The sequence below is a fragment of the Cynocephalus volans genome, chromosome 11 (genome assembly GCF_027409185.1).
Source record: "Cynocephalus volans isolate mCynVol1 chromosome 11, mCynVol1.pri, whole genome shotgun sequence".
Classification (NCBI taxonomy): Eukaryota; Metazoa; Chordata; class Mammalia; order Dermoptera; family Cynocephalidae; genus Cynocephalus; species Cynocephalus volans.
This window is the reverse complement of record NC_084470.1, coordinates 95,298,112-95,324,870: the sequence shown is the minus strand read 5'-3', so window position 1 is coordinate 95,324,870 and position 26,759 is coordinate 95,298,112. Positions and strand designations below refer to the sequence as shown.

At 55.3% G+C, this 26,759-nt stretch overlaps 1 protein-coding gene across 2 annotated transcripts in view; it reads right to left on the bottom strand.

Moving 5' to 3' along the window:
* The window catches only part of FBLN2 (fibulin 2), an 83,321-nt gene that overhangs the window by 2,569 nt on the left and 53,993 nt on the right, over window positions 1–26,759 (bottom strand). The window contains exons 5-16 of one of the 2 annotated variants that reach the window (XM_063113965.1): window positions 23,708–23,888; window positions 19,621–19,830; window positions 18,916–19,029; window positions 18,102–18,203; window positions 16,020–16,160; window positions 11,647–11,781; window positions 9,762–9,899; window positions 7,885–8,028; window positions 7,641–7,769; window positions 7,090–7,215; window positions 4,863–4,979; window positions 4,217–4,345 (exon numbers count right to left, since the gene is read on the bottom strand). In XM_063113965.1, the coding sequence (XP_062970035.1) occupies window positions 4,217–4,345; window positions 4,863–4,979; window positions 7,090–7,215; window positions 7,641–7,769; window positions 7,885–8,028; window positions 9,762–9,899; window positions 11,647–11,781; window positions 16,020–16,160; window positions 18,102–18,203; window positions 18,916–19,029; window positions 19,621–19,830; window positions 23,708–23,888 (1,666 nt within the window). The remainder of the gene's footprint in view (window positions 1–4,216; window positions 4,346–4,862; window positions 4,980–7,089; window positions 7,216–7,640; window positions 7,770–7,884; window positions 8,029–9,761; window positions 9,900–11,646; window positions 11,782–16,019; window positions 16,161–18,101; window positions 18,204–18,915; window positions 19,030–19,620; window positions 19,831–23,707; window positions 23,889–26,759) is intronic. The other variant, XM_063113966.1, reaches the window with a different exon arrangement.

Here is a 26,759-nt window from a genome sequence, read left to right as displayed (position 1 = left end):
ATTTCTCTTTCTCCTTCTGTGGGGTCCCTGGTACCCAGCACAGTACCTGCACAGAGGAGGTGCTCAGCATGCACCTCTGGACAGAAGTGCAAGACCCATCAATGGTGCAGACACTGAAACGCACAGCTACGAACGCCCCCACTGCAGAGATGTACTCGTACTTCCTGCACACACTCACAGGAACAGACACGCATGTGCCTGCTCCAACAGGCACATGGGCCAGGCACGCACATGCTCAAGCACAGCCACACAAATGCATAGAAACACACACACACAGAGGGCCCATTCAGGACATGGAAACACACAAGCACTCAGAGGCAGACAGATGTATGGATAGTTACCTGCATATGTGTGTGTGTGTGTGTGTATGTGTATGTATGTAATCTACAGGTAACAGGAAAGACAAAAGATCAAGTTAATGTGTCCTAGAGACTCTTTCTTCAAAGATCAGCTGCTCAGCTTAGAGAGGACAGTCTCAGAAGGCCTCAGGGACTATTCCCTGAGCTGGGGGGGAGGGATCTTTCCAGAGCAGCCCTTGAGGGCTTCCATTTTTGTTCTCTAATCCTTCACACTGATGCCATTTAGGGATTTCTCCTCATTAAATCCTCACACCAGCCTTGTACGGTGAATGTCACCAGCCTTGGGCAGAGGGGACTGAGGCTCACAGAGGGGCACAGCCTTGCTCAAGGCCACGCTGGTCAGTGAGACAGCAAGCCAGGTCTGCCTGATGATACCAAGCTGTCTCCTAACAACTCAGTAGTAATAATAACAGCCAGCCTGCACCGAGTTTACTGCCTGGCATCCCTGAATGCTCGAGGCTGTCTGCACTCAAAACAACCCCACGAGGCAGGTACCAGTATCCCTGGAACCCACAGATGTGCCTGGGGTCACACAGCTGCAGCAGGGCAGGCCCAGGGCTCAACCGCTGGCTCACCCCGTTCTCTGGGCTGTTGGCCACTGGGCACTCCTGCAGGGGGTCAGTTCACATTTGCTCAACTCTCCAGGCCCCACTTTCCCCTCTGTAAAATGGGTCACGACCCTAATTTTCCAGGGTGGCACAAAGGCGAGTGGGAGAAAACATGGCAAGAGGCCATAGCAGGGTGGGACCCAAGCTGGGCACGGTCATTGTCCTGCTGACTATTCACTAATTGAATCCACATGAAGAGAGGACCTCCTGTTCCTCAGCCTATGCCGTGGGCAGCCTGCTCTGATGACCCTGGAGCTGGCTGTGGGTGGGCCAGGAAGGAGGTGGGAGCTTGCTTCTTGCTGCTTCTGCCCTGGCTGGTACCTGTGGAGGTACTCCGAGCAGTGGGAAGGGCCATGATGGGCCAGCACCTACAGCCAGGCCTCACCAAGCTCACAGGAAGCTGTTACAGGACTTCTCTACAACCCAGGGTTCCACCCATCGGTGCTGCCAGGCTCCAGGTGAGTAGGGGCCCTCAACCCTGCACCTCTCCTGGAGAGCTCAGGCTAATGTGGGAGGGCGACAAGGCCCTACGTCCAGGGGTGTCATCTCAGCCTCATCAGAGATGGCCAGGCATCAGCCACGACCAGATGTGCAGAAGTCGGGGACAAAGCAAAAATACAGAAAGAGGAACACTACAGAATGCAGCCCCCGGAAGAGAGGATTCCAGGGGCTTCTGGAGGACCTGAGAAGATGCTCACCACAAGTTAATGGTAAGACTGATAGTACTGCTAAAGCTACCAGGTCTTTATTGAGTGGCATGCTTATGGGGCTGACACTAAAAAAAAAAGTAGGTTCAAGATTATTTTCAGCATGGTCTTAACTAATATTTTAGGTATATATACACACTGCATGTATATGCATATGTAAATATATATTTGCATAAAGCAAGACTGGAAGGAAATACATGCAAAGATTAGCAGTAGCTGTCCCTCCGTTCAGTCGCATGGTCAAATGTTCAGCGAGCCCCTGCTGTGTGCTGGGCACTGCTCTAGGTGCTGGTAGATGAGGCAGACACAGCCCCGCCTCTATGGAGCACATCTGCTAGGAGAGATGGCTGTGTCTGAATTCCTTCACATTTTTCTGTCCTTCTCTTTGCTATTGAGGAGGGGCAGGATGCTAATGCAGATATTAGCCAGCATATTCTTTTCCCCCATGGCCAGCCTCCTGTCCTCCCATTTGAGCTGAGAGACCTCAGTGTTTGGCCCGAATCAGAACAGGACCAGAGAGGGCAAGGTGGACACCCTACTAGCTGTGCAGGTTGGTGTCTGCCGACGCCAGGTACGTGAAGTGACCTGGGAAGCGAGCGAGACCAGGCAGACCCGCATCCCCTGCTTTGCCCTCCTCCACCCCATAACAACACAGAAGACTCTTCCAGAAGGAGAAAGCAAGAGCATCAGATGTGCAGGTGGGGGGCTGGCGACACAATGGGGACTGGAGAAAGGGGCCTGTGCCTCGCCAGTTCTCCTGTACCTTGGGGTAGGCTGTGAGGGGGCAGAGGGGCAGCCACCCCAGAAAGAGGCTGCAGAGAGCGAGGGGTGAGGAAGCCTGAGCAGGAGAGAAGCTCCAGGGGTCAGGTACCCAAAGCAGCACTCAGCAGGCATGTGCCAGGCCCCAGGGAGCCCCCTCTGGTGGCCAGCACACCACACAAAGATGTCCGAGCATCCCTCAAGACCTAGTGCTTGGCGTGGGCTGGGGCACAGGGTAGGAAGGAGAGACTATCCTGAACGCAGACAGGTTTTCAACGTGCAGTGGTCCAAGAGCAAGTGTCACTGCAGTGTCTGACGGAGCCTTCCTGGAAGTGGCCACGCTTGTATTCTGCTACCAGGTAGAACAGGGGCTTGTTGTCACACATGAATTTGCATATTTCCTGACCAGCTGAGCTTACTGCAGGTAAAATCCTTACATTTTAGGGATTCTACACTAATTCTTTTTTTTTTTCTTCTTCTTTTAGATTAAAAAGCAGAGGACTTTGCAGCCAGGGAGATCCAAGTGAGCTTCTGTGAGCCCAGCAGGCCTCCCAGTGACTGACATGGTCTTGCTCAGGGCTTTTTGACTTAATTTATTACAATTACTTAGGAATCCTTCCACACTGGGACTAAGTACACACGTAAGGACTGGAACAAGAATCATGGGCACAATGCACTGTGATCTGCTCTATGCAGTGCCTCTCCACCTGCCCTAGCATGCATCCTATTCCACGCTAATCAAAAAGAAAACACACACATCTGGGTGAGATCTACTAGCTCTATCTCAGGATCCATTTACAGGTAGCAACCACCAGCAGGCACCATGCTGGTCTAACTCCACACCCTTTTGGGTGCTAACTCTAAGCCCTGCTCCCCCAGGAACACGAGGACCTGCCTCTGTGGACCAAGATGACGCTCAAGGCTGGACTAATATGCTGGTCATACCCTGAAGGTTGCAACACAGGGAACTCCAGGCTCTCAGCTCCACCATCTGGGGAGGACGTGGCCCCTGAAGCCAGGAGGAGAGCAGGTGGTCTCAGCTCCGGGGCGCTGAGTGGGTGGTCCCCTGGGGTGATTCAGGTGCCATTCTTGTGTCCTGCCCCTCCACCTTGCCCTGCTGGCTCTCCAGGCCCAGAATTTGGGGCAGATGGCACTGAACTGAATCATGACTCTCCAGCTCAGAAAGAACACTAAATGTTACAGAACCTGGTCCCATCCAAGGGCATAGTGCCTTCTATTGCAAATTTGCAAGGTGACTGCCCAGCTCCGGCTTGCACACCTCCAGTATCGGGGGCTCTTCCCCCCGTGCAGCCCTCTCCAGCTCTGCACAGATCTGACCAGGAGAATATTTCTGCACTGGGCTGGGATAAGCCTCCCTGTGACCCCTTTCTTTACCCCTGGGGATCCCACCTACCCTCTGGCCCATGGATCTGCCTGCTCCTTCTGTCCCTGGGTAGAACCGAAGAGACTTGGGGACAATGACTGGACTCCCAAGGTTGCTCTTCTCCAGCATCCTCACTGGACAGGTCTCCTGCCTCCTTAGAACCAACCCACAGTATCCTTGTCCTGCTCCCAGAGCTGAGCTCAAGCCTGGAAGATTCTCAGCTGAACTGAGCAGCAGGAAGACTGTCACCTTCCTCATCCCAGGGACAGACCTCAGTTAATGTGGACACCAGGCTTATGCTTTTGGTGTTGGAGTTCCAAGTGCACAGAAGCCGTGTGTGTTTTTCTGTGTCTGCCTGGAATCTGCCCAAGCCCCGGGCAGGTAGGGGCCCCTGCTCACCCTTGCAAGACCTCCCGTTGGCCATCATGGTATAGCCCTGCTCCGGGCATGCACACTGGTAGCTCCCTGGCACGTTGAGACAGCGGAAGATGCAGAGGATACCAGCGCCCTGAGCGCACTCGTCGATGTCTGCCAGAGAAAGGTATGGCCACTGGTGAACCTGTCCACTCACAGGGCCCAGCCACTGACAGCCCATCCCTGTCACAGCCATCGAGCTTGGGGGCCCACTTTACAATGAGGACAAGAGGACTCAGAGAGTGGAAGATTTACCCAAGGCCACACAGCAAAACAGGACTCCCATTACAGTCCTCGCTCCTTGGGGCTGGTGCATAATTACTGCCATCAGCCGAGGGCCAGTCAGGTGCTAGTTGAGCGCTCAGGCATTGTCCCACATGATGTTTAACCTAATCCTTCATCCCGCTGAGGTCAGGACCATTATCCCCATTTTACAGAGGAGGAGCCTCAGGTCAGAGTGGGAACGTGATTTGCCCAAAGTCACACAGCGAGGAATTTCCAGGGCTGGACTCCAACTCAGATCTGATGCTAAAGACTGTGTGTGTCCCCGGCCAGGGAGCGACTCTCTGGGAGCCTGGCACACAGGGAATGGGTGCCTCTGGAAGGGGGTCCCTGGGCAGAGGAGAGGTACCTGTGCAGGTGTGCCCGTCCTCAGCCAGCTGGTAGCCCTGGCGGCAGTAGCACTGGTAGGAGCCGTAGATGTTGGCACACTCCTGGCTGCAGCGCTTGGCCTCACACTCGTTCACATCTGCAGGGACACCAGCAGCAGTCATGGCAGGGTCCTCCAAGCCCAGAGATAAGGTCTGAGCCCCAGCTCACTAGGAGCCTTGCCTTGAGGTATCATTAGCTACAACCTCCCCTTGGGGCCAATGGGGAATGGGAGGCCCAGAAAAGGGCAGGAGCATGCCTGGGCACACAGCCAAGGCAGGCGCCAGGCTGGGGCCTGCTGCCCAGAGAAAGCAGCCACAGGTTGGCTCCAATCCCCAATGGGGAGCTAGACGTGGCCCTCTGGAGGGTCCACAGCAACTGGCACAGAAGACTGTCAGTGTTGTCACACAGGTGCTAACAAGGGCCTCCTTCGGGACTAGGGCCTCATCTGCCTGTCCTGGTCCCAGAGGGACTGACACTGCATGAGGGTGGGGGCAAGGGACACAAGCGCTGGGAAAGAGGGTGAGATGAACGAGCGCAGGAGCAGATGAATGAGCCGCAAGTGGATACGCAGGAGTGGATGATTGAGCGTGGGAGTGTATGAACAAGTGCACGAGTGGATGCACATGAGTGAATGAATGAGTGCAGGAGTGGATGGATGAGCACACAAGTGGATGAATAAGTGTATGAGTGGATGAAAAAGGATGCACCAGGCCTGTGCCAGACCTGGGGACAGATCCATGAACAAGATGGACAAAATCTCCATCTCCTGAAGCTAACATGCATGCGTGTGTTGAGGGAGGTGTGAGAGGTGGGGAGCGGAAGGAACCATAAAAACAAGTAAAATAATTAGGATGCCAAAAGGTGGGAAGTGGAACAGAGAAAAATAAAGCAGAGAAAGGGGACAGGGACTGCATCTGGGTGGGTTGTAGTTTTAAATAAAATGATCAGGGAAGAAATGACTAAGAGGGAAGGAGCCATGTGGGCATCTGGGGGCAGGGCATTGCAGGTAGAAGGCACAGCATGTGCAAAGGCCCTGAGGTGGGAGTGTCCTTAGTGCATTCAAGGGACAGGGAGGAGGCCTGTGAAGTTGGAACAAAGTGAGAGGGGAGCGTGGAAGGAGGTGAAGTCATATCACGCAAGGCCTTGTGGACCACTGTCTGACCCATGTGTAACTCCTCAGGACCTCACAATATTCATTCACAAAAGACGACATAATGCACATGCAAATGAATGAATGACCAAGAGAATGAATAGCTGATCTGCTCTGCTGGGCTCTAGCTTCTGGGTGGCCAGAGCCCAGGCTGGATGCATCTCCAAGTCCCTACCATCCTGCCATGTAAGCCCCGAAAAGTGAATGAACTCACAGTGTTGTCCGAGAGGCAGAGGCCCGCCTCACAGCCACCCACACACACCAGCAGGAGAGGGTGCTCCCAGCGTGGAAAACTCCACATGTGAGTGAAAGAGTGAACAGGACAACGTCTGTTTGGGGGCCCATCCAAATGTCTGATGTGGCCAGGCCTGGTCATGCTCCCCTACCCCCCGACTGGTCCTGATCCATGGCGAGCCAGCTTTCCTGCCAGGCCAGGTGGTTGGGAAGGGGCGCACGACTCCCCTGGGTCTCAGCAGACTCGCCTCACTGGCAGGGAAGTGGGAAACACCTCCAGGCTGGGGACGGGCAGGGAAAGACAGTGCCGGGCACGTGGGGCCGGAGACCCTGCATCCCGCCGGCTCAGCCCCTTGTCCCTCATGAGCACCTCATGGCCTCACTCCACCTTGAACCAACCTCACTGTGAACACGTGTGGGAACAGCGTGACAGACCCTGCGTCAGCCATGGGCGCATCCACACAGGTGAGTACATGGGCCACAGATGTCAGCCCATGGGCTGCGGCCAGGAGATTTTACATAAATATCAAGATTTCTGGCTTCTGGGAATCCAGGAAGATCGGGCCACCCCGGACTCACACGCTTGACGGTGCCCACTCACGGAGGCTGTGTGGCCACAACCCCCTTCCAGTGACTTGGTTGCCACGGACCCTGTGTCATGGGTCTCTTCCACTCCCTGCCTGCAATCCCGCTCACTGCAGTCATGACCAGGACCAGAACCCACTATAAGGAGAGACATCCCACCCGCCAGGCACTGTCTGCCTGTGTCCAAGCCAGGCTGCCTGGGGTCAGAGGCCAGGGTCACAGGCCAGCATCCGCGTACCTTCACAGTGCTTGCCGTCGGCAGCCAGCAGGAAGCCGGAGGCGCAGGAACAGCGGTAGGAGCCGAGCGTGTTCTCACACGTGTGCTGGCACAGGCGGCCCGGCGAGGCCCAGCACTCGTTCACGTCTGCGGGTGGACGGGCATGGGCACAGGGTGGGCGGCCCATAGGGAGGGCAGAGATGGCCCAGAAGACAGCTCCCTCCACCCCAGGTGCCCCCAGGGCTGAAGAGGGGGCTGGGAGAAGAGAGGGACCCAGAAGAAAAGACAGGAAACCCCGATGGGAAAGGGAGCATGGGCAGTGGAGAGGAAGAGACAGGACAGAGGGACCAACAAACACAGCAAGAGGCAAGGAAAGAAGGTGGCAGAGACCAAGAGAAGGAGCTAAGGCCAGGGCAGAGAGAGCCGCTTGCAGGCTGGCCTGGGGGAGGGGCTCTGGGCCGGTGGGCACCACTCAGGCAGTGGGTGTGCTGGGGTGGGGAGGTTAAGGGGCACAGTGGGGGCAGGCCCTGTCTGGTGCTCCCAAGGGGGTCCTGGCCACCAGCCCCTCCTACCGATGCAGGTCCGGCCGAAGGCGTCCCGCTGGAAGCCAGTTTTGCAGTCACAGCGGTAGGAGCCGGGGAGGTTGTGGCACAGCTGGCCCTCGCCACAGCGGTGCACACCCGTCTCACACTCGTTCACGTCTACGGGGGTGGGGAGCAGGGCACCCTAAAGCCGGGCACTCCCTCTGCACGCACCTCCCACAGGCGGGGAACCTGGAAGGCCGAGGCTGGGGCGGGCGGGGAGCGCTGGCCTTACCCACACACTTGGTCCCATCCTCGCTGGCGCGGTAGCCACGCGCGCAGACCAGTGGGTTCCTCTGACACGTATAGGAGCCCACCGTGTTGATGCAGCTGAAGCCTGGGCGACAGGGCTCCGACAGCGACGTGCACTCATTGATGTCTGCAGAGGCGGGTGTGGGTGACAGGGTGGCTGGCACTGGGAGGCGGCCAGTCCCCCCAGAACCCAAGCACCTGACAGGCTGATTCCTGCATTCTTCTCACATCTGCCCCGATGGAGCAGCCAGGGGCAGAGGGGGCACGAAGGCTGAGTTCTAGGATACCTGCAATCCTGAAAGCTGCCCATCCCACCCAGCACTCGGGCCTACAGCTGTCCCCCTCAGCCTCGAGCCCTCCCTCACACACGGCCAGCCCCGGCAGCCTCCTCACCAATCCATGACACCCAGGCGCAGCCCCCACAGGACCTTTGTACATGCTGCCCCCTCCCCTGGCACTCTGCCTTCTAGTACTTTCCTGTCTGGCTTCCTCACTTCCTCAGGCACCTGCCCCAATGTCACCTCCTCATGGAGGCCCTCCAGGACTAGGCTAGGTAGAGGAAACTCTCCCGGAAGTTTTAATCCCCTACACGTTTTATTATTTATCAAAGCACCATGAGTGACTGCTACGTTTATAAACGTGTTTGCTTAGTTAGTCTCTCCCCCGCTAAACTGTCTTGTGAAACTGCTGTAGCTCCTCAACATCCCTGGCACATAGTAGGTGCTCAGGAAATATGTCTGTGAATGAATCACTGCGGAGCTGACTGAAGTCGGACAAACCCCTCCCCACCTTGACCGGACCCTGGCTGGGAGGGGTGGCCCCAGGGCAGACCACGGGGTCCTTACAGGGTCCTGAGGTGTCCTCTGAGTCCTGTGACACTGGTGGGATCACAGAATGATGAGCTGTTAAAGGGATGCCTCAGGGAGGGCTCTAGCTCCCAGACTGGCCAGGGAAATCCCCAAAGTCTTGAGAAAGCATTCAGACATAGAAAGTCAAAGCCCCCTTGGCACCTCAGTCTCTGCCCCGTGTGGGGATGCCCACCCCACAAGCTATCATTGTGCAGGGGGTGTGTAACAGGACTGGGTCCAGCACACACCTGTCCTGTCCACCACAGCAGCTGGGCTTGCACAGTGCCTGCCCTTCCACCTCTCCCCTTCAAGTTCACGCCCAGGGTGGAGCATGGCCTTGACAATCCCTGCCCCAGACGCAGTCTGTCCAGGGCTGCTGCTGCCCTGCCTCTGGGCGGGGCAGGGTCGGCAGCCTCTGGTGAGGTGAGGTGTCCGGGCTTCCTGGCCAGGCCAGCGGTGTTTTGAAGGGGTTAAAAGGGGCGGGGATAGTATGGGATCTCAGACCCACTTGGAGACAACTAGGCTGACATCTGTCCAATTGCAAATCTCAACCCTTGAGCACAGCACGGAATCATTCTGGAAGGTCTCATTAGCATTCTTTGAAAATGGAAAATTTCAGCGAGTAGCATATGCCTACACTGTTCTGTGAAATTTATGTTCCAGTTGTCTCTAGATGTGTGTCTACATACCAAGTCATGATATAAAAGATAGTTCTTACTGCTGGCTTGGCTAAAACACAATCTGATGTGCATTCATCCAGTCCAACCCCACAGATGGGTAAACTGAGGTCACGGGAGAAATAAGCTGGCCAAGGTCAGACCACTCAGGGTAATAAGGACAAGCCATGACTTTGCAAGTGCCTGCTGCGGTTGGGCCCTGGGTGTGCTCATTCACAGGTAGGAACACTGAGGATGGAGGCGTGGAAAGGACAGGCAGGCCTAGCTGGTCTCTAAAGCCCTCAGACAGAGCCCCCCACAATGCCTCCTGAAGAGCCCCTGCAGCGCCCGCTCACCCACGCAGTTGCCCTCGGGGTCCTGCAGGAAGCCCTGCATGCAGCGCTGCCGGGCCTGGCAGTAGAAGGAGCCCTTGGTGTTCTGGCATGAGAAGCCTGCCTGGCAGTTGTGCGTTCCCATTGCACACTCGTCCATGTCTGCCACACAGAGGACAGGGAGTCAGGGGTGCACGGGTGGGCAGCCCTGCCCACACATCCCTTCCCTCAGACCACTGTGACCTTAACAGTCACAACGGTCTTGTGCATCCCAGGAAGCTGGTGGAATCACGCCGCTGGTGTGGCCCACATCCCAGTAGCACTAATGATACAACCACATTTACTGAACTTCTCCTTGGTCCCAGGCACTGTTCTAAGCACTCTGAGGCTTACAGTCCCAGACTGAGGATTTTTCAACTTCACAGAGCGAAAGCCATATGCATTCAGTAGAAACTGTACTTCAAGTTCACGTATGACCATTCTGTTTTTCACTTTCAACACTTTATTATAAAATAGGCTTTGTATTAAATCATTCTGCCCAACTGTAGGCTAAAGTAAGTTTCTTTTGAGCACGTTTAAGGTAGGCTAGGCTAAGCTATGATGTTCGTTTGGTAGGTCAGGTGTATTAAATGCATTTTCAACTTACAATATTTTCAAGTTATGATGGGTTTATTGGTATGTAACACCATCATAAGTTGAAGAGCACTTGTATTTATCTACTTAATCATCACAACAACCTATGACTAGCCCTAACTTATGAAGGGGGAAACTGAGGCAAGGACAAGTCTCCACAGCTAGGGAGCATTGGGCTGGGACCAGAACCCACATGGTCTGGCTCCCAAGCCTGCGCTCTTAACCACGGCCCCACATATGCCAGGGACAGACAGGAGACAACTGCTTGAATCCCAAGGTAAAATCATGCGTTGACACTTTTTGGGAGGTGGCATTGGTAGTAGGAAGGCTCCAACCCCCGACACTTTCTGTTTTATGAACATGCTAAGATTCCTTCCTCCCCACATCTAGTGGGCCTCCCCACCTGCCGTTCCCTCTACCTGAACTCCCTTCCCAAGAGACTCTCATCAATCAGGTCTCAACTCTGACATCACCTCCGTGGGGGACCTCCTCGGACCCCCCCCACCTAGAGTAGCACCCAGCCCATGGCCACTCCACCATCTCCCTGTTTGCTGCGTGCACCCCATCTCCCTCACCATGAGGTCAGAGAAAGGAGAACACATCCCACCCTGTGTCCCTGGTACCCAGAACCCTGCCAGGCACAGAAAGGGAGCTCACGAAGTATTTGCTGAAAAGGTTGAATAAACATTCTCCCTCTTCTTATTTTTTTTTTTTTTTCTTTTTTTGTCCATTTTTGTGACCGGTAAGGGGATCGCAACCCTTGGCTTGGTGTCGTCCGCACAGCGCTCAGCCAGTGAGCGCACCAGCCATCCCTATATAGGATCTGAACCCGCGGCAGGAGCGCCACTGCGCTCCCAGTGCTGCACTCTCCCAAGTGAGCCACGGGGTCAGCCCTTTCCCTCTTCTTAGAAGGCAAAAATTGTCCAATGAAAGGGCAGAAGTGACCCCTCCATGAGGCTCTACCCCAATGTACGCATGGGGGAACCGACATGGCACAGGGAAAAACCAGCACCCAGAACACCAGCAAGTGGCAGCAAAGCCAGGGCAGACCCTGGCCTCCCCCGACCCAGTCTCAGACTCCCCTTTTTCTGTCCCAAACAACACCACTGCAGGCTCTTCCCACGTGCAGGAAACCCAAGTGATGGGAGCTCACCAGAAGGGAGAAGGACCTGTCTGGGCAGCCAGGGGAGGGACTGGGCGAGGGGTGGGGCATGACATGGGAGTCCTGGCTCAGGGCAGGAGGGCCCCACCCCCCACCCCCACCTGCCCCTCTCACCTGTGCACTCGCCATCCTTGAGGATATAGCCAGGCTTGCAGGTGAGTGCCTTGTAGCAGCGGAAGGAGCCCATTGTGTTCATGCAGTGCTCGCCCCGGCTGCACGTGTGCAGGTCCGTCACACACTCGTTAATGTCTGCGGGGACAGTGAGGGTGTCAGGAGCTGCAGGGTGCTCCAGGACAGTGGCAGCCAGGGGACCTCAGGTCACCAGGAGGGAGGGTGCGCTGGGTCCTGCCCTCAAGGTGCTCACTACCCAGAGTGGTACGTGGCTGATGTCCCCTTATTCATGCATCCCTTCATTCAACAAAGATTTATTGAGCACTCACTATGCACCAAGCACTGTTCTTGGCACCAGGGGTACATCAGCGAACAAGACAGACAGAAATCCCTGCCCTTGCGGAGTAGACACTCAAGGGAAGGAGACACATCGACAGATACATAAACAAACATGATATGGAGAGTGGTCACAAGTGCTATGCACAAAACAGAGCAGAACAAAGGAAATGAGGCGTGCCCAGGTGCAGCAGGGGCATGCACAATTTTAAGTAAGGGGAAAGATTCCCAGAGAAGAGGACATTTGAGCAAGGATTTGAAGAAGTGACAGAATGAGCTGAGCAGATGGTCCAGGCACACAGCATAGGGATGTGGGGGCCTAAGGAGGAAGCCTTAGGGCTGGCCAGGAGGCGAGTGTGGTTGTGGGGTAGAGAAGAAAGAAGAGGGGGAGCAGATGGAGTCAGGTTGGGAGGGAAGGTGGGAGCCATAGAGGGTTCCTAACAGAGAAGAGAGGGTCTGATTTATTTTTAGCAGGGTGCCCTGGCTGAGAGTGGAGAACAAACTGGGGTGGGGGGCTTAAGATGGAGGCTGTTAGACTAATGCAGGCAGGAGATGGTGGTGGCTGGGACCACCAACCATAAAGACAAGGAGAAGCAGGTGGATTCTGGAAATATTGTGAAGGTGGAACCAATGAGATCCACAGATGGATGAGATGACGGTGAGAGAGGAAGAGAAACCAAGAGGTCTACAAAGCTTTTGGCCAAGCAGCTGCACAGATCTCGGCTCTGCACCTGGGATGGGAGAGCTGAGAAGAGCAGGCTGGCAGGAGAAGGCAGGAGCCCCAGTGACCATGTAAGTTCAAGAGTCAAGAGGCAGCCAGAGACATGCCTCTGAGTTCACAAAAGGGGCCTAGGTAGAGACACTAACTTGGGAGAGGTCATATAGCTGAGGTTATCTGGGAGGAGAGGGCACACAGAGAAGAGGTCAAGGAATGACTCTTGGGAGACACAAGGGATAAGCTGTTGAGGTGGGAACAAGGCCACAAAACAGAGGGAGGCATAGCATCAGGAAGGCCAGAGTAGGACCACTGAGGTTTCCACCTCCCAGATCGCCGCAGGCCAGGGCTGAGGACAGGTGTGGAGGAGTGACCCAGGTCCTGCCTCCTTGAAGCTCCATCTGGCAGGGCAGGTGCACCATTCATTCAGTAATCCATCCATTGACACACATTCACTAGCAGCTCTTCTGTGCTAGGCTCCTGTGGTCAAGCAGGTGTGGCAGCCACAGCCCTGCCCTCAAGGAGCAGCCATCCAGCAGTGGAGACAGGTCAGGCAGGTGGAGACGCCAGGGTGAGAAGAGGCATAGTCTCCAGGGGCTCAGTTGCTTCTCAGGGGTGGTGACATTTGAGCTGAGTCTACAAGGTCGACTAGGGGACCAAGGGGGCAGAACTATGGGGAAAGAGACCCTCCCAAACTACCAGGTGAACCAAATGGTATTCCTGCCAGGTTTGGGTGGGGACGTGCAGATGGGGAAGGGAGAGTTCTAAGCAAGGCTTGGCCGGGCAAGAGAAAGACTTCACATTTACAGGCAGGGTTAACGAAGGGAGACAAGTTCCCAGGACCCCAGAAACACCACAGCCCCGGGAGCCTCCCACAGCCTGGGGGAATCACAGTAACACACAACAGCAGCCACCACTGACTGAGGCTCACCAAGGCCAGGCAGTTTATAGGGACTGCGTCATTCCATTGTCCTGCAATGCAGAGATGGCTGGTCCCATTTTACAGATGAGGAAATACAGGTCTCCCAGAAGTGATGTGATTGGACAAAAGTCACACGGCCAGCATTTGGCAGCAGCAAGAACAAAAGCCGGAGCCGTGCCCTTTCCCCATGTTCAAGCGCTGCTGCAGGGCGGGCCCCAGAGCCAGGGCCTGCTCGCCTCCCCTCTGCCTGGAGCCCAGCTCACCTGGAACACTTTTTTCAGGGGCCAGTCATCAAAGTGCAGGGCACAAAATGGTAAAGCACAGATGAGCCCCTGGCAGAGGTCACACCCTATACTGTCCCCCTTTGGCTCACATATATCCACTAACGGGGAGCTCACGACCTCCGCGGGTTGCCACAGTGTAGCACATTTGTTGAATCAATAATGACATCAAAACACTAGCAAGTTCTCTACAAGGACTAACTCATCTAATCTCCACAATGACCCTTTGGGTGGGCACTATTATCCCATTCACAGATAAGGAAACAGGCTCAGAGAGAGTAACTGACTTGTTTCAGGTCTTAGACCCAGACAGTGGCAGAGCAGGATTTGAACTGCGGAGACCACGCTCCCTTCTAGCAGGAGCCCCCCGTCTCACCTGCCTGGGTTAATACACAGGCCTGGAGCATACGAATGAGCAGGAGAAGACACCAGGCGACGCTAGCAGGTGCATAAATGATGGGAAGACAGCACAGTAGGTACTAACAGGTGATACAATGAACACGTGAGTGAGAGGAACAGAAGGACGCAGAGCGCACTGCAAGTCTGTGTAGGATGAACAACGAGGGGACAAGATGAAACGGTGAGAATGTGAGCTCATAAATTTTGCTGAATGGAATGTTCCTTTGCTCTGTATTCCCGGAACCCCCTTGTGCGCCCCTTTTAGCATGAGGTCTCATCTCCAGGCAACCAGGGGAGCCTGCACACTCGGGCATGGTGAGAGGGAAGGTGTCCTGGAAGGGGATCCACCTCCCCAGACATGCACACACAGACCCGGCCCCACGGGAAGAGCTGCCCAGCCCGCCGCCAGCAGGTTCAGGAGGGCACATGTTGTGCCCACGGCTGGAGGCCTGGGGCAAACATGTCTGCAGTGGCCGCTCAGCCCAGCACCGTGGGCCCATCCGCCCTGCAGCGGAGGGTGAGGAAGGGAACATGTCCAGGCTGGACATGGTCCCCAAGCACAGAGAAGACAGACGGGGCTCTGGTCACGTGCCCTGAATGCACTCTGCTGTTCCTACCTCCACACCTTTGTTCAACGTGTCCCTTCTACCCTGCATGCCTGTCCCGATTTCCAAGTCCCATCCCTCCTTGGAGGCCAGTGCAAATTCCACCTTCTCCAGAAAGTGCATCCAGATGCCCCCAGTCGGAATGACCTGTCTCTGCACCCGTGTCTCTTGTGGCACTTACCACAGTCTGCCCTGAGTCCCTGATACTTTGGGTCTATCTCTGTCTAGGACCATGAACTGCAGGAGAACAAGGGTTTACATTTCCTCTGTGAAAACATTAGATACCCCAGACACGAGAGAATCAAGTCCACCCTCCTCGCTGCCCACAGAGCACTCCCGGTGGCCCAGCCCCTGGCCTACAGGGGCACAGAGAGACAGAGGGAAGAGATGGTACGTGCAGGCTTGGCTCTGGCTACAAGACCTTGCCTGGCCTTCTGGCCCTGCAGTTAGAGCAGAGGAAATGGAGGCTCAGAGAGGACTGCTCCACTGCTCAGGGTCACAGAGCAAACAAATGCTAAGCTGGGGTGCAAAGCCAGGTCTGCCAGACCCCAGCATCTGTGCATTTGCTTCTGGATACATCTAAGGATACTCTAAGCAGCTGACATAACATGCTCACAGTGCCCCAGGCTCTGTGCTACACTGTACACATGTCACTAATCATCAAAGGAGGATCAATAGCCGCCTTTGTACAAAAAAAGGAAACTGTGGCTGACAGAAGACACGTCACTTGTCCAAGGCCACACAGCCACTAGGGGGTCTTTCTTGGAACCCAGGCCTCCTTGCCTGCAGACCCCAAACACTATCCTGCTGCCTATACATCTGGTCTCCTGTTTTCCTGCAGCCCAGGTGGGTCAATGACCCAGCCAGGGCCCATGTCCAGTTACAGTTTTCTGACTCGCAGGCCCATCCTTGGGGAAAGCAGCTGCTCAGTGGAGCCGGCGGGTAAGCGGGACAGGACACCAGGACACGCGAGCATGACACAGAGCATGGGGGTGCTTGGGTGCTGAGAGCTCACATGCAAAGGGCAGTCCCTTTGGCATGTGGCTGCAGTGTGGCGGGTTTGGCGTGGAGCAGAGCAGAGGGCCGTGGCGGTGGGCGCAGGCAGGGCTCTGGCTTACCCACGCACTTCCTGTGTGCATTGAGGATAAAGCCCTCGGCACAGAGCACTGTGTGGCTGACACAATAGAAGGATCCCAGGGTGTTCACACAGAACTGTTGCCGGCTACAATCATGAGTGCCCATCAGGCACTCGTCCCGGTCTAGTGGCAACCACGGAGGGAAAAACAGAAGGGCTGTTAGAGAGGCGTGGCCTGCTATGAAGCATCTCGTGACAAAGGGGGCACCTGAGACCTGGAGAGGGGCAGGGACCTGCCCAGAGCCTCCCAGCCTGTCAGAGGCACAGCTGGGCCTCAGCCCAAGTCTGAGTTTGCAGAGCCAAAAGACATCGGAGCTGGGACCCGCTGCTCCAGTAAGGACAGACGGAGGTGAGACTCAAAGAAGGTGAGCAGCCTGTCCATGGTCAAACAGCAGGGCAAGACCAGAGGCTGCCTCTCACCCACTCTCTGTACATGCCCCACTTCCACAGCAGCCAAGGGAACCACACAACAGCAGGGGTTGCAAACCCTAGTGGTCAGGGATCCAAGCAGACAATATAAACAGGAGAAGGGCCACGGGGGCTCTACAGGCACGGTGGGGCCTGCACTCTGTCCAAAGGGGCAGGGGGTGTGGGCCCTTCATGGACAGACTACACGAAGTTTCAAGAGAAACCTGAAATCTAGGGATGTTTTAAGAATTCTTGAGTTTGTCATGGTGTGTAACTCATAATGATTTCGGAAGGTATCTTCTGCAGGGCAGGCCTCTTCTGCAGGGCAGGCTGCACCCTCTGGATGCCTGCCTGCAACTTCTGGCCTGGACCCCACAGGCTATACTGCCAGGGGCCCTCCAGAGGAGGAAGGGAGGCCAGGAGAGACACAGACATGGGCCAGGCCACACAGCTGGCAGAGGAAGAGTTGCACCAGCCCTTGGCCCCAGGTGCCTCTTGAGGGCTGGCCAGAAGGAGTCCTGACCAGGACAGATGCATTCCTTGCATCTTCAGAGCCCTGGGAGAGGGGGACAAAGCCCAGAGGACACAGCACCCCCTGGACCCGAGATCCACCCCCACCATGTGAGAGAAAAGTCTGCTGTTATGGCCATGCTGTGCTCCCTGGGCAAGTCTGCTGACCTCTCTGGGCTTGTAAGATGGTTTCTGTCCACAGTGGAATAGTCTCAGCTGAGGGGCTGGACATGGGAGGGATGTGGGTATTCTCCCACATAGACTTCACCCCGTTATCACCACACACCCACCAGGGTCGTGTCGCCTCAACTTGAACCTGAACTGAAATACTTCCTAGACTCTGCATTCTCTGTCTGTCCTGCCTCCAGACATGAGGATGTGGAGTCTCTGAACCTCTAGGGCTGCTTCTTGGGGCATCATTCACTGTGTGGTCCTGGCCCACAGAAGCCCCACCGAGACAAGACCCAGACCTAGAAGGCCACCGGGCTGTAGGGGATGTGCTTAGTGGACCCCCTCAGCCCTTTTGTGAATTGTGGAGGCAGCGAATCGTTGCCAATCTCCATCCCCCCTCCTCCGCTCTAGTCACAGATGCGGCGAGGGTCCTCTCCAGCCTCCCTCCCATGCCCCACTGGAGGCAAGCAGGAGGGCTGGACGCCACTTCTGGTGATGCCCTGGGAAAAACTGGGCATCACTCCCTTTTTCCCTTTCTCCACCCTCGGATGAGGACATGGTGGTCACAGACCAACTTCGGACAGAGTGAGTTGAGAGTGGTCCACAGAGCAGTAGCATCAGCATCCCCGGGACCACCCTGGACCTACTTCATCAGGATCTCTGGGGATTCCATGCTCTGCAAGGGGCCTGGTGCACACTCAGGTTTAGGAGCGCCACTCTAGGAAATGCAGAGCAACAGTGTGGAAGGTGCTCAGGCTCAGAAGCTGTGGGGCAGCGCAGTGGCCCAGATGGAGGGCATGTGCTCCTGCATGGTGACCAGAGAGGGAGCAACTGTGTGAGCTGCTCTACTGATGGCTCCTCACCACGGCCACATCGGCCCCTCATAAACACAGCAAGTTTTCAGTCCTGGCCACGCCACCCCACCCCAGGCCAAGTCAGGTGTGCCCAGGTTGGAGGGCGGCCCCGAGGTACTCACCTTCACAGGACACGCCATCTGCCATGATGGCATAGCCAGGAAAGCAGGAGCACATGGCCGAGCCCCCAATGACGTTGCACACCTGCTTGCAGGGCCCGTTGTCTGGGAAGAAACCGCACAGAAATCAGAGACAGCCAGGCCGTGGCCTTGGCCCACACTGCCTCGCCGCCCCCCCCCCCCCCCACCTGCCGCCGGCTCTGACTTAATGGTCAGAGGCAGACACAGAGGCCCAGGGAGGCAGACAGACCAGGAGACAAGGAACCCCACTCCTCATCCTTCCACAGATGCACCCGTTAGGTTGGTTCCAGCACCAACTGGTGTCAAGGATGATGTTCTGGGTCTCCCTCCACCACCACTCAGATCCCAACCTGTCCCTCAAGTGACAGTAGTGACAGTGAGGAGGACACAGAGAAGGAGGAAGAGACAGAAAGCGAAGAGATGAAGAAAAGTGAAAGGGGGAAGAGTGTTAAGGGAGAAGAACGATGAAAGAACTTTCTAGGCTTTACTGAACGCCGCCTCCACGACAGCTCAGCAAGCAAGGATTTTACTGTCTCAATTTTACAGCAACAGAGACAAAAAGCAACAAATTGGCTTGCTTGGGGCCACACACACTCTCCACTCGCCCCAGGCTCCCCCATCTCCTTTCTCAGCTACTCAACTCTGACAGGCCCCACCAACCCTGAAAGCAGAAGCACCCCTTCGGCAGGAGCCATCCTGCACATGCCCAGCAGGGAGAACTCACCACCTGCAAGCAGCCCAGACCCACCCTATGGCTCCAGGGGCCCTGCCCAGGGACATCTCCCCCTCTGCTTACCTTTGCAAGTGTTGGGCTGTGGTGGTGGCAGTGGGATGGTGTTGGGGACCACTTGGGCAGATTCTGGCCTCAGTGCAGACTCCCGTGCAGCCTCCGGCTGTGAGTGGTCACCATCTGTCACAGAGAGAGCAAACAGGAGGGGCCAGTCTTGTGTCCTCTGCCAAGCCTCAGGGACTAACAGGCACAAGCCCTTCACACACCTGGGTACCACACCAGGCAATGACATTTATCCCCCCACCTCATTTCATAGGAGTGGAAACTGAGGTCCAGGGTGAAGGTAATAACCTCAGCTACTTGGGGCAGAGAGGGGTGGAGGGAAGGGAAGTGAGACAGAGGGAAGAAGGAGAAAGAATGTCCAGACTGGAAATGAATCAGTCCCTGGACAGCTGGCAGGGAGACAGCCCTTCTGGACCAGGGGTCTGACCACCACAGGCCCAGCACTGGGGACACAGCTAGGTTTTGGTGAGAGCCTCTGAGGCCTGAGCCCACCCCTGAGCTGGAACCTGGGGGCAGGGGCAGATGGAGATCCAGGAGGGAAGGCTGTCTGCCTGGCCTTGCAAGCCCCCATTGCTGGAGACCTCTGGCTCCTGCAAGTTCCAACGTGTGGGGTGGCGGGAGGTGAAGTACCCCATAGTCTCCACTCCAGGAACGCCATGCTCCACAGGTGAGATCAGCCCCTGTCCAGCCCTTGCCCAGGGCTCTCACCTGGGCGGCAAGTGCGGCCATCATCTTGCAGGGAGAAGCCAGGAAAGCAGGCGCAGCGGTAGGAGCCCACGGTGTTGATGCAGAGGTGCTGGCACAGCTCCCCTGGGAGGAGCAGGCACTCATCCTGGTCGTCGCCCGGCAGGCTGTTGGGCAGTTCAGCCTCTGTGCCCAGCGACAGAGCCTCCTGGCCTGCCACCTCTGCCTCTGAAACTGGGGCGGAGATTGGCTCTCAAGACAGAGCCAGCTCGGCCTGAGCCAGTGTCTGAGACCCTAGCCCTGAGAAACCAGTGCAGGTCCTCACCAGGCCCTCTGTGTGCCCAGCACACAGCAAGGGTGGATGAAGGATGATGGATGAGTGGCAGAGGGGGGGATGGGAGGGCGGGTAGATGGATGGACAGACAAACGGATGTATGGACAGATGGATTGGTGGATGGCTGAATGAATGGACGGATGGACGGATGGATGGATGGATGAATGGGTGGGCAGGCGGGTGGATGGGTGGGTGGGTGTTATGGATGGATGAACAGATGGACAGAAAGACAGATGGATGGATAGACTGGTAGATGGCTGGATGAACAGATGGACAAATGTACAGGTGGATGGTTGGATGGATGGAAGGATGGATGAACGAATGAATGAACAGACCTCCACCAATAAGAACGAACCCATCCAAGCCCAGTCCAAGTCTTCAGCACTGAGTTCCCTGCAACAGGACAGGGCCAGGCCCACAGGTAAGCTCTTGCTAAAGTGTTGAATTGTTTTCAGACCCCTGAACTCAGTGACATCAGTGAGGACCTTCCCTAGCAACAGAGAGGGCCCCAAACAAAGGGATCCATTCCATCAGATCACAACTCTGACTCAGGCTTTGCCTGGTTGTGTCACCTTCAGCGGCACCAGGTCTCTGTGCCTCCACGTTCCAGGATAAACCCACCTCCCAGGGCTGCAGTGCAGAGCAGGTGAGGGTGGGAGAGAAGGCTCCTGGGGCTGAGCTGCCTGGGGAAGCTCTTTGTATAACAGCCCTGGGAAAGGCACATGGTCCCTCAAGCTCCACACCAGCCCACGGCCTCTGCCTTTCCCACCAAATCCATCAGCCGAGTCCCCCGAGACAGCAATTGCGTGAAGTCATGTCTGAGGAATGTGTTTCATATTGGGGGTGTTTACATTAAGCTCCAGTCCAATCAGTCCTGGCCAGCACCTGCAGTTGGGGCCACAATGGCCATTGGTCCGGCCCTGTGAAGACTCAGCCCTGCAGGCAGGCAGTGGACAGACCTGGGCCCAGGGCCCCTCTGAGCATGCCACGAGCTGGGCAGCACTATCAGGATGCAGGCTCAGCTCACCCTCATCAGTAGGTTCCTCCCAGGAGGAGGGAACACATATCTCTGGCTCTGGACCCTGCCCTGCCCTGTTGCCCACCTGTTCCCCTCCCACCCACTTCCTGAGACCCCTGAAGCCAAACTTCCTCCCAAACTTTACCTTGAACCAGATTCTTCTGGGTACTAACCTGGCCTTCACATCAGGACTCAACCAGCCCCTTTAGAGGCAATCTGAGCAAGTGGTGTTTCCTTGGACTGGACTGAGTCTGCTGCACTGGCCTGGGGAGGCTGCCCAGTCTGTCTGGGTGGTTAATCTGCCCTGGCCCGGTCCAGCCTCTACTCATTTGCCCTGCCTTGTCCTGATGGAGATGCAGGTATCTGCTGGGCCCACCATGATGCCCAGGGAACACCGCACCCTGGGGTGTGGGCTCATCTCAGAGTGCCTCAGCCCTGTTAGCCTGTGGACAATGGGCATCCTGATCCCCATGCACGGATTTCCGCCAATCCTACATCATAGTGACAGAGTGGGGTTGATTCGAGCCAAGGCTGATGGGTCTGGGTCACATTCAGGGAAGCATGAAGCCCAGGGCTCACATGGGGAATGATCAGAGCAAAGGAGTCCAGTCCTGGCTGTGTGTATGCCAGTGGGTGCCCTTCCTGGGCCTCAGCTTCCTCCTCTGACCTGCTGAAACATGACAATTAGCAAGGGGGGTGGCAACCCTGAGTGCATCACTGGGCACTGTTGTAAGCGCTTGACAAGGATCACCTCATTCATCCTCTCACTGACAAGGGGAGGAGTAAGATGACACCTGACAGATGCAACAACGAAGGCTCCAAGAAGATGCTCGAGGTAGGCGGAGAGCTGGGATTCCAGCCAGGTGCACCTGACTCCAGAGGCCAGGAGTTTAACCTCAATACTGGGACCACCTCTGTGGTTTCAATTCCCACTCCATGAAGTGCCCAGGACAGGCCTGCAATGGGCCCATGTGGTCCACAGGGACAGAAAAGACTGGGCTGCTGGTCCCGGAAGCATCCTGGGCATCTGGCCCCAAGCCAGGAAGGCTGTGGACCCCTGTAAAGGGGCACTCCAGGGCTTCCACTGTACCAGCCCAGGGCTGCCAAGGCCCAGCTGCACAAAGGACACCACTGACTCACTGGGACACCCTCATTGGGCTCCTGCAGACCCCCTGGGCACAGAGAAGGGTTATGGCCATGGGTCCAGGAGACAGCCTTGGCTAGGGTGACAGAGGCTGGACATGGCAGGTGGAACAATGACCTCAGCATGAGGACAGAAGATGGAGGGATGCTGAGGACTGGAGCCTTGGGACATGGCCCAAGCTCTGGGCTCCAGCTCCCACGCTGCCTAAGGCTGCTCAGGGACAGGCTCTGGGCAGGGCACAGAGAGGGCATGGCCTGCTCAGCCCTCAAAGGGCTAGGTCTGGTGGTGAAGGGGTGGCCACCAAACAAACCCATCATTCATTCAATCATTCAATCATTTGTTAGCAACTCTTCCGGGCAAAGCACAAGGCCAGGCACTAAGAAGACAGAGAAAAGAAGTTCTGGCCTAAAGGTGATGATCAGGCAAGTGGCAGAAACGTTGATTAATGAATTCCCTGTTCATGGTTATGTACCCTGGGGACACAAGAATGGCAGAGGTGAGAGGGATGGAGGATGGATGGACAGAAGGAAGGGTAAGTGAACAAGTGGACAAGTGAAAGCCTTGCTGGCCGGGCTGGTGAATACACGAGCAGATGGAAGTATGAAGAATGGATGGATGGATGGATGAATGGATGGATGGATGGATGAAAGGACAGATGGAGGATGGATGGATGGGTGGAAGGATGAAAGGATAGATGAAGGATGGATGGACAGGTGGATGGATGAATGGACAGATGAAGGATGGATGGATGGATGAATGCATAGATGAAGGATGGATGGATGGGTGGGGAATGGATGGATGAATAGCTGGATGAAGGATGGATGGATGGATGGATGGACAGATGAAGGATGGATGGACAGGTGGGTGGATGAATGGACAGATGAAGGATGGATGGACAGGTGGATGGATGAATGGATAGATGAAGGATGGATGGATGGGTGGGGAATGGATGGATGAATAGCTGGATGAAGGATGGATGGATGGATGAATGGACAGATGAAGGATGGATGGATGGATGAATGAGCAGATGAAGGATGTATGGATAGATGAATGAATAGATGAAGGATGGATGGATGGGTGGGCAATGGATGGATGAATGGATAGATGAAGGATGGATGGATGACTTAATGGGTGGATGGGCAGGTAGAGAGATAGGGGTTTGGGGATGAATGAGGGAGTGGACGGATGAATGCGTGGAGAGATGGACATGAGATTGAGAGGAAGGGTAAGGAACAGGTGAGATAGACAGATGGATAAAAGAGTGGATTACTGAGTGGAAGGGGAGGAAGATGCATGGATGTGTAGATGGACAAAGAGATGTGAGGGTGGTGAGCGGACAATGGAGGGGTGATGGGTCATCGTTGGTGGTTAGGTAGAGTGGACAGTACACAGAAAACTGAACGAGATCACCATCTTGGAAATAACGGGGAAGAGCCCACAGTCAGAGGCCACAGAACTCTGTCAAGACCAGAGCTTGTGCCTCAAGCCACAGAAGACAGTGGGCCCAGGGTCCCCACAGAAGGCCAGAGGCACCCGGCCTTGGCCAGGAGACCCAACAGTTCTCCTCCTCACCCGACTGACCCCGATGTCCCAGCCAAGGAGGGGCAGCACTCACCTCTCTGCAGTGTGGCCACGGGCTCCGGAGGCCTGCGGACCTCAGGCACGATGAGGGGGTCTTCACCCTCACAGCAAGAGAGCATGATGTGGTTGCAGGGGTAGCCCAGGTTGGGGTTGGACTCACATGACTGGCCCTCGGCCCGCACACGAAGTCCCAGGCCACAGCAGTCGCAGCATTGCTAGAGGGAGATACGGCTCTCAGCACCCACACCCTGGCCTCTCAGAGCGCGTCTGCCTTCGGCATGGCTGGTGTGACTCACACAGGGTCCCCAGGGCACAGCCTGAGGCCAGGCTCTGGGAGGGTCTGACAAATGGGGGTCAACTGACCATTATCTTGTCTATTCCGCCCTGTGTGTTCACCCAGGGCAGAGGGGTCATCTGCCTCCCTTTCCCAGGTTTGGCACAGAGTAGGGCTAATGCAAGGTTTTTGCAGTAAGTAATAAATGTCCTTTTCTGGAACTATAAATTAACCCATAGCCACACACATTATCCCCCCACCTTTACTAGCAGACTCCAATTCTATTCAGTTCAGCTAAAAGACATTTCCCACAGGCCATGGCAGTTGGAAAGAGATTCCCTAGGTGGAGCTTTCAGGAGAGCTTTTAAATGAGCCTGACTCTACTTGGAAGTACATCTTTTTTTGCTCTCCCCTTCCTCTTTTATGGAACACATATGTGATGTCTGAAGCTCTAGCAGCCATCTGGGGCCATGAAGTGACCCTGAAGATGGAAGCTACAAGTTAAAGATGATAGAGTGGTGAAACATAACCTGGGTCCCTAAAGATGTTGTGAGATATACCCCTGTTCCAGATTGTCTACCTCCAAAAATGAACTTGGCTTAATTTTTTTCAACTACTGTGGCAGACTGATTACAGTAATAGTCCCAATTGTTCACTCTTCCCTCTGTTCACCATTTGCAATGTGACCTGCAGCTCCTCAAGACAAGACAGCAAGTGCATTCCCCAAACTCTTAGTTGTGTCTATGACTTGCTTTGGCCAATAGGATAAGATAGAAGTGACACTGTGCCAGTTTTGAGCCTAGGCCTCAAAAGGCCTTGCCAGCTTCTATTCTCTTTCTTGGAACCCTGCTCAGTCACTAACTGAACAAGCCCACGTGAGCCTGCTGGGGATTGAGAGACTGCGTGGAGCAGAGGTGAGACATCCCAGCTGAGGCCATACTAGATCATCTGGCCCCAGCAGTGCCTTCAGCTGGTGACAGCCACATAAGCAATCCTAGCCAGGTCAGCTGAAGTACTCAGCTGACTGCAGACTCACGCAATGAGAAAGTCATGGGCCACTAAGTTTTGGATGGTTTGCTACACAGCAATAGCTAACCAAAGCTCTAGACTGGCATCTCCCAATGCACGTGCTGAAGGCCCACCACCTACTTAAAAATTACTTAGTTTGCATGATCTGTGATCCACAAAAGCATCCCATAAGACACAGATTATTATCCCCATTTTATAGATGGAGAATCTGAGGCTCAGAAAAGGGAACTGGTCCAGTACAAACATAAAGACAGAAAGGGGACTCTAAACTGACCTGTCAACAGGTCCTTTCGCTAATACCAGTTGTTTTAGGAAAAATTGACCTCAACATGATAAAACTCCAAGTCAAAATCCTCTCCCAAATGCTGCCCTCCTCCAGAGACCTCTGCCACCATCACCCAGACTTGACACATAGTGGGCTTCCTCAACCCCTTCTCCTCCTCTGCCCCTTTTACAGTATTTCCTGAAACATCCTCTACCCTCGTTTGCTCCCACCCCCTGCTGCAGAGCCAGCTATCACCCCCCTGTCTGTTTTCCCTTCGTCCTCATCTTCAGTGGGGCGCCCGAGTGCCCCAGAATAAATACTACATTTCCCACCTCCCTTGCAGCTAGGTGTGGCCATTGGATTAAGTTCCAGCAGCAAGACCTAAACAGAAGTGCTGTCTGCCTTCGAAAAAGGGGCTCTTCTTACGCCCATGCTCATAGCAGCACTCTTCACAACAGCCAAAAGGTGGAGGAGACCCAAGTGTCCACCAACAGATGAGTGGATAAACAAAATGCGGTCTACACATACAACAGAATGGCATTCAGCCTTAACAAGGCAGGACATTCTAACACACACTGATGAACCCTGGAAATAAGCCAGTCGCAAAAGGACAAATGCTACATGAGTTCCCTTAGGTGAGGTCCCTAGAGTAGTCAAATTCATAGAGACAGGAGAATGGTGGCTTCCAGGGGCTGGAATGGGAAGTTAGTGTGTAACGGGCGCAGAGTCTCAGTCTGGGAGAGGACAGCGTTCTGAGCTGGATGGGGGTGACAGCTGCACAACAAACAATGTGACTGTACTCGATGCCAATGGACTGTACTCTCAAAAATGGTTAAGATGGCCAGTGTTACGTCCTGTGTATTTTACCACAATACAAAATACTTTAAAAGAAGGGGACTCTTCTCCCCTTTCCTCCTGCCTCTGCCTGGAGCTCGAGTGGCCAACTTGGACCACGAGGCAGCAAATTAAAGTTGGTGGAGCCACGAGACAGCAGGAGCCTGGCAGGCCTACCTACCTCCAGCCTCCAGCACATGAGAGAAAAATCAGTGTTCTCGGGAGTTTTGCATCACGGGTGGCCCAACTGCCCTCCTGGCCCAGCCCTGCCGCTCAGAGGCCAGCGTGAGCTGCAGCTCAAGACCAATCTCCTCTCTCTCAGTGCCCCAAAGACCCTCCACTTGAAGCCCAAAGTCTCAGCGCAGCTTTTATCATCCCTCAGGTTCCAGCCTGAGGACTTCTGGTGGCCTGCCCCTCCTGCTGCCAGACCCACTGGATGGCACAGCCCGTCCCCACGCTGACCCGCCCATGCGTCAGCTCATGCGGCTCCCCCTGCCTACAGCCCTCATCCACTCCCTGTCCCCTGCTGCCTGGCAGGGTTTTACCCAGTCCCGATCCTACTGACCCTGTGGGAAAACCATCTTCAACAACTGGTCCCTGCAACCACCAGAGGGACCCAGATTACATCCCTCAAAACTCTCCACGGTTTCCACCTTACTTGGAGTGAAACCACCGTCCTTCCAA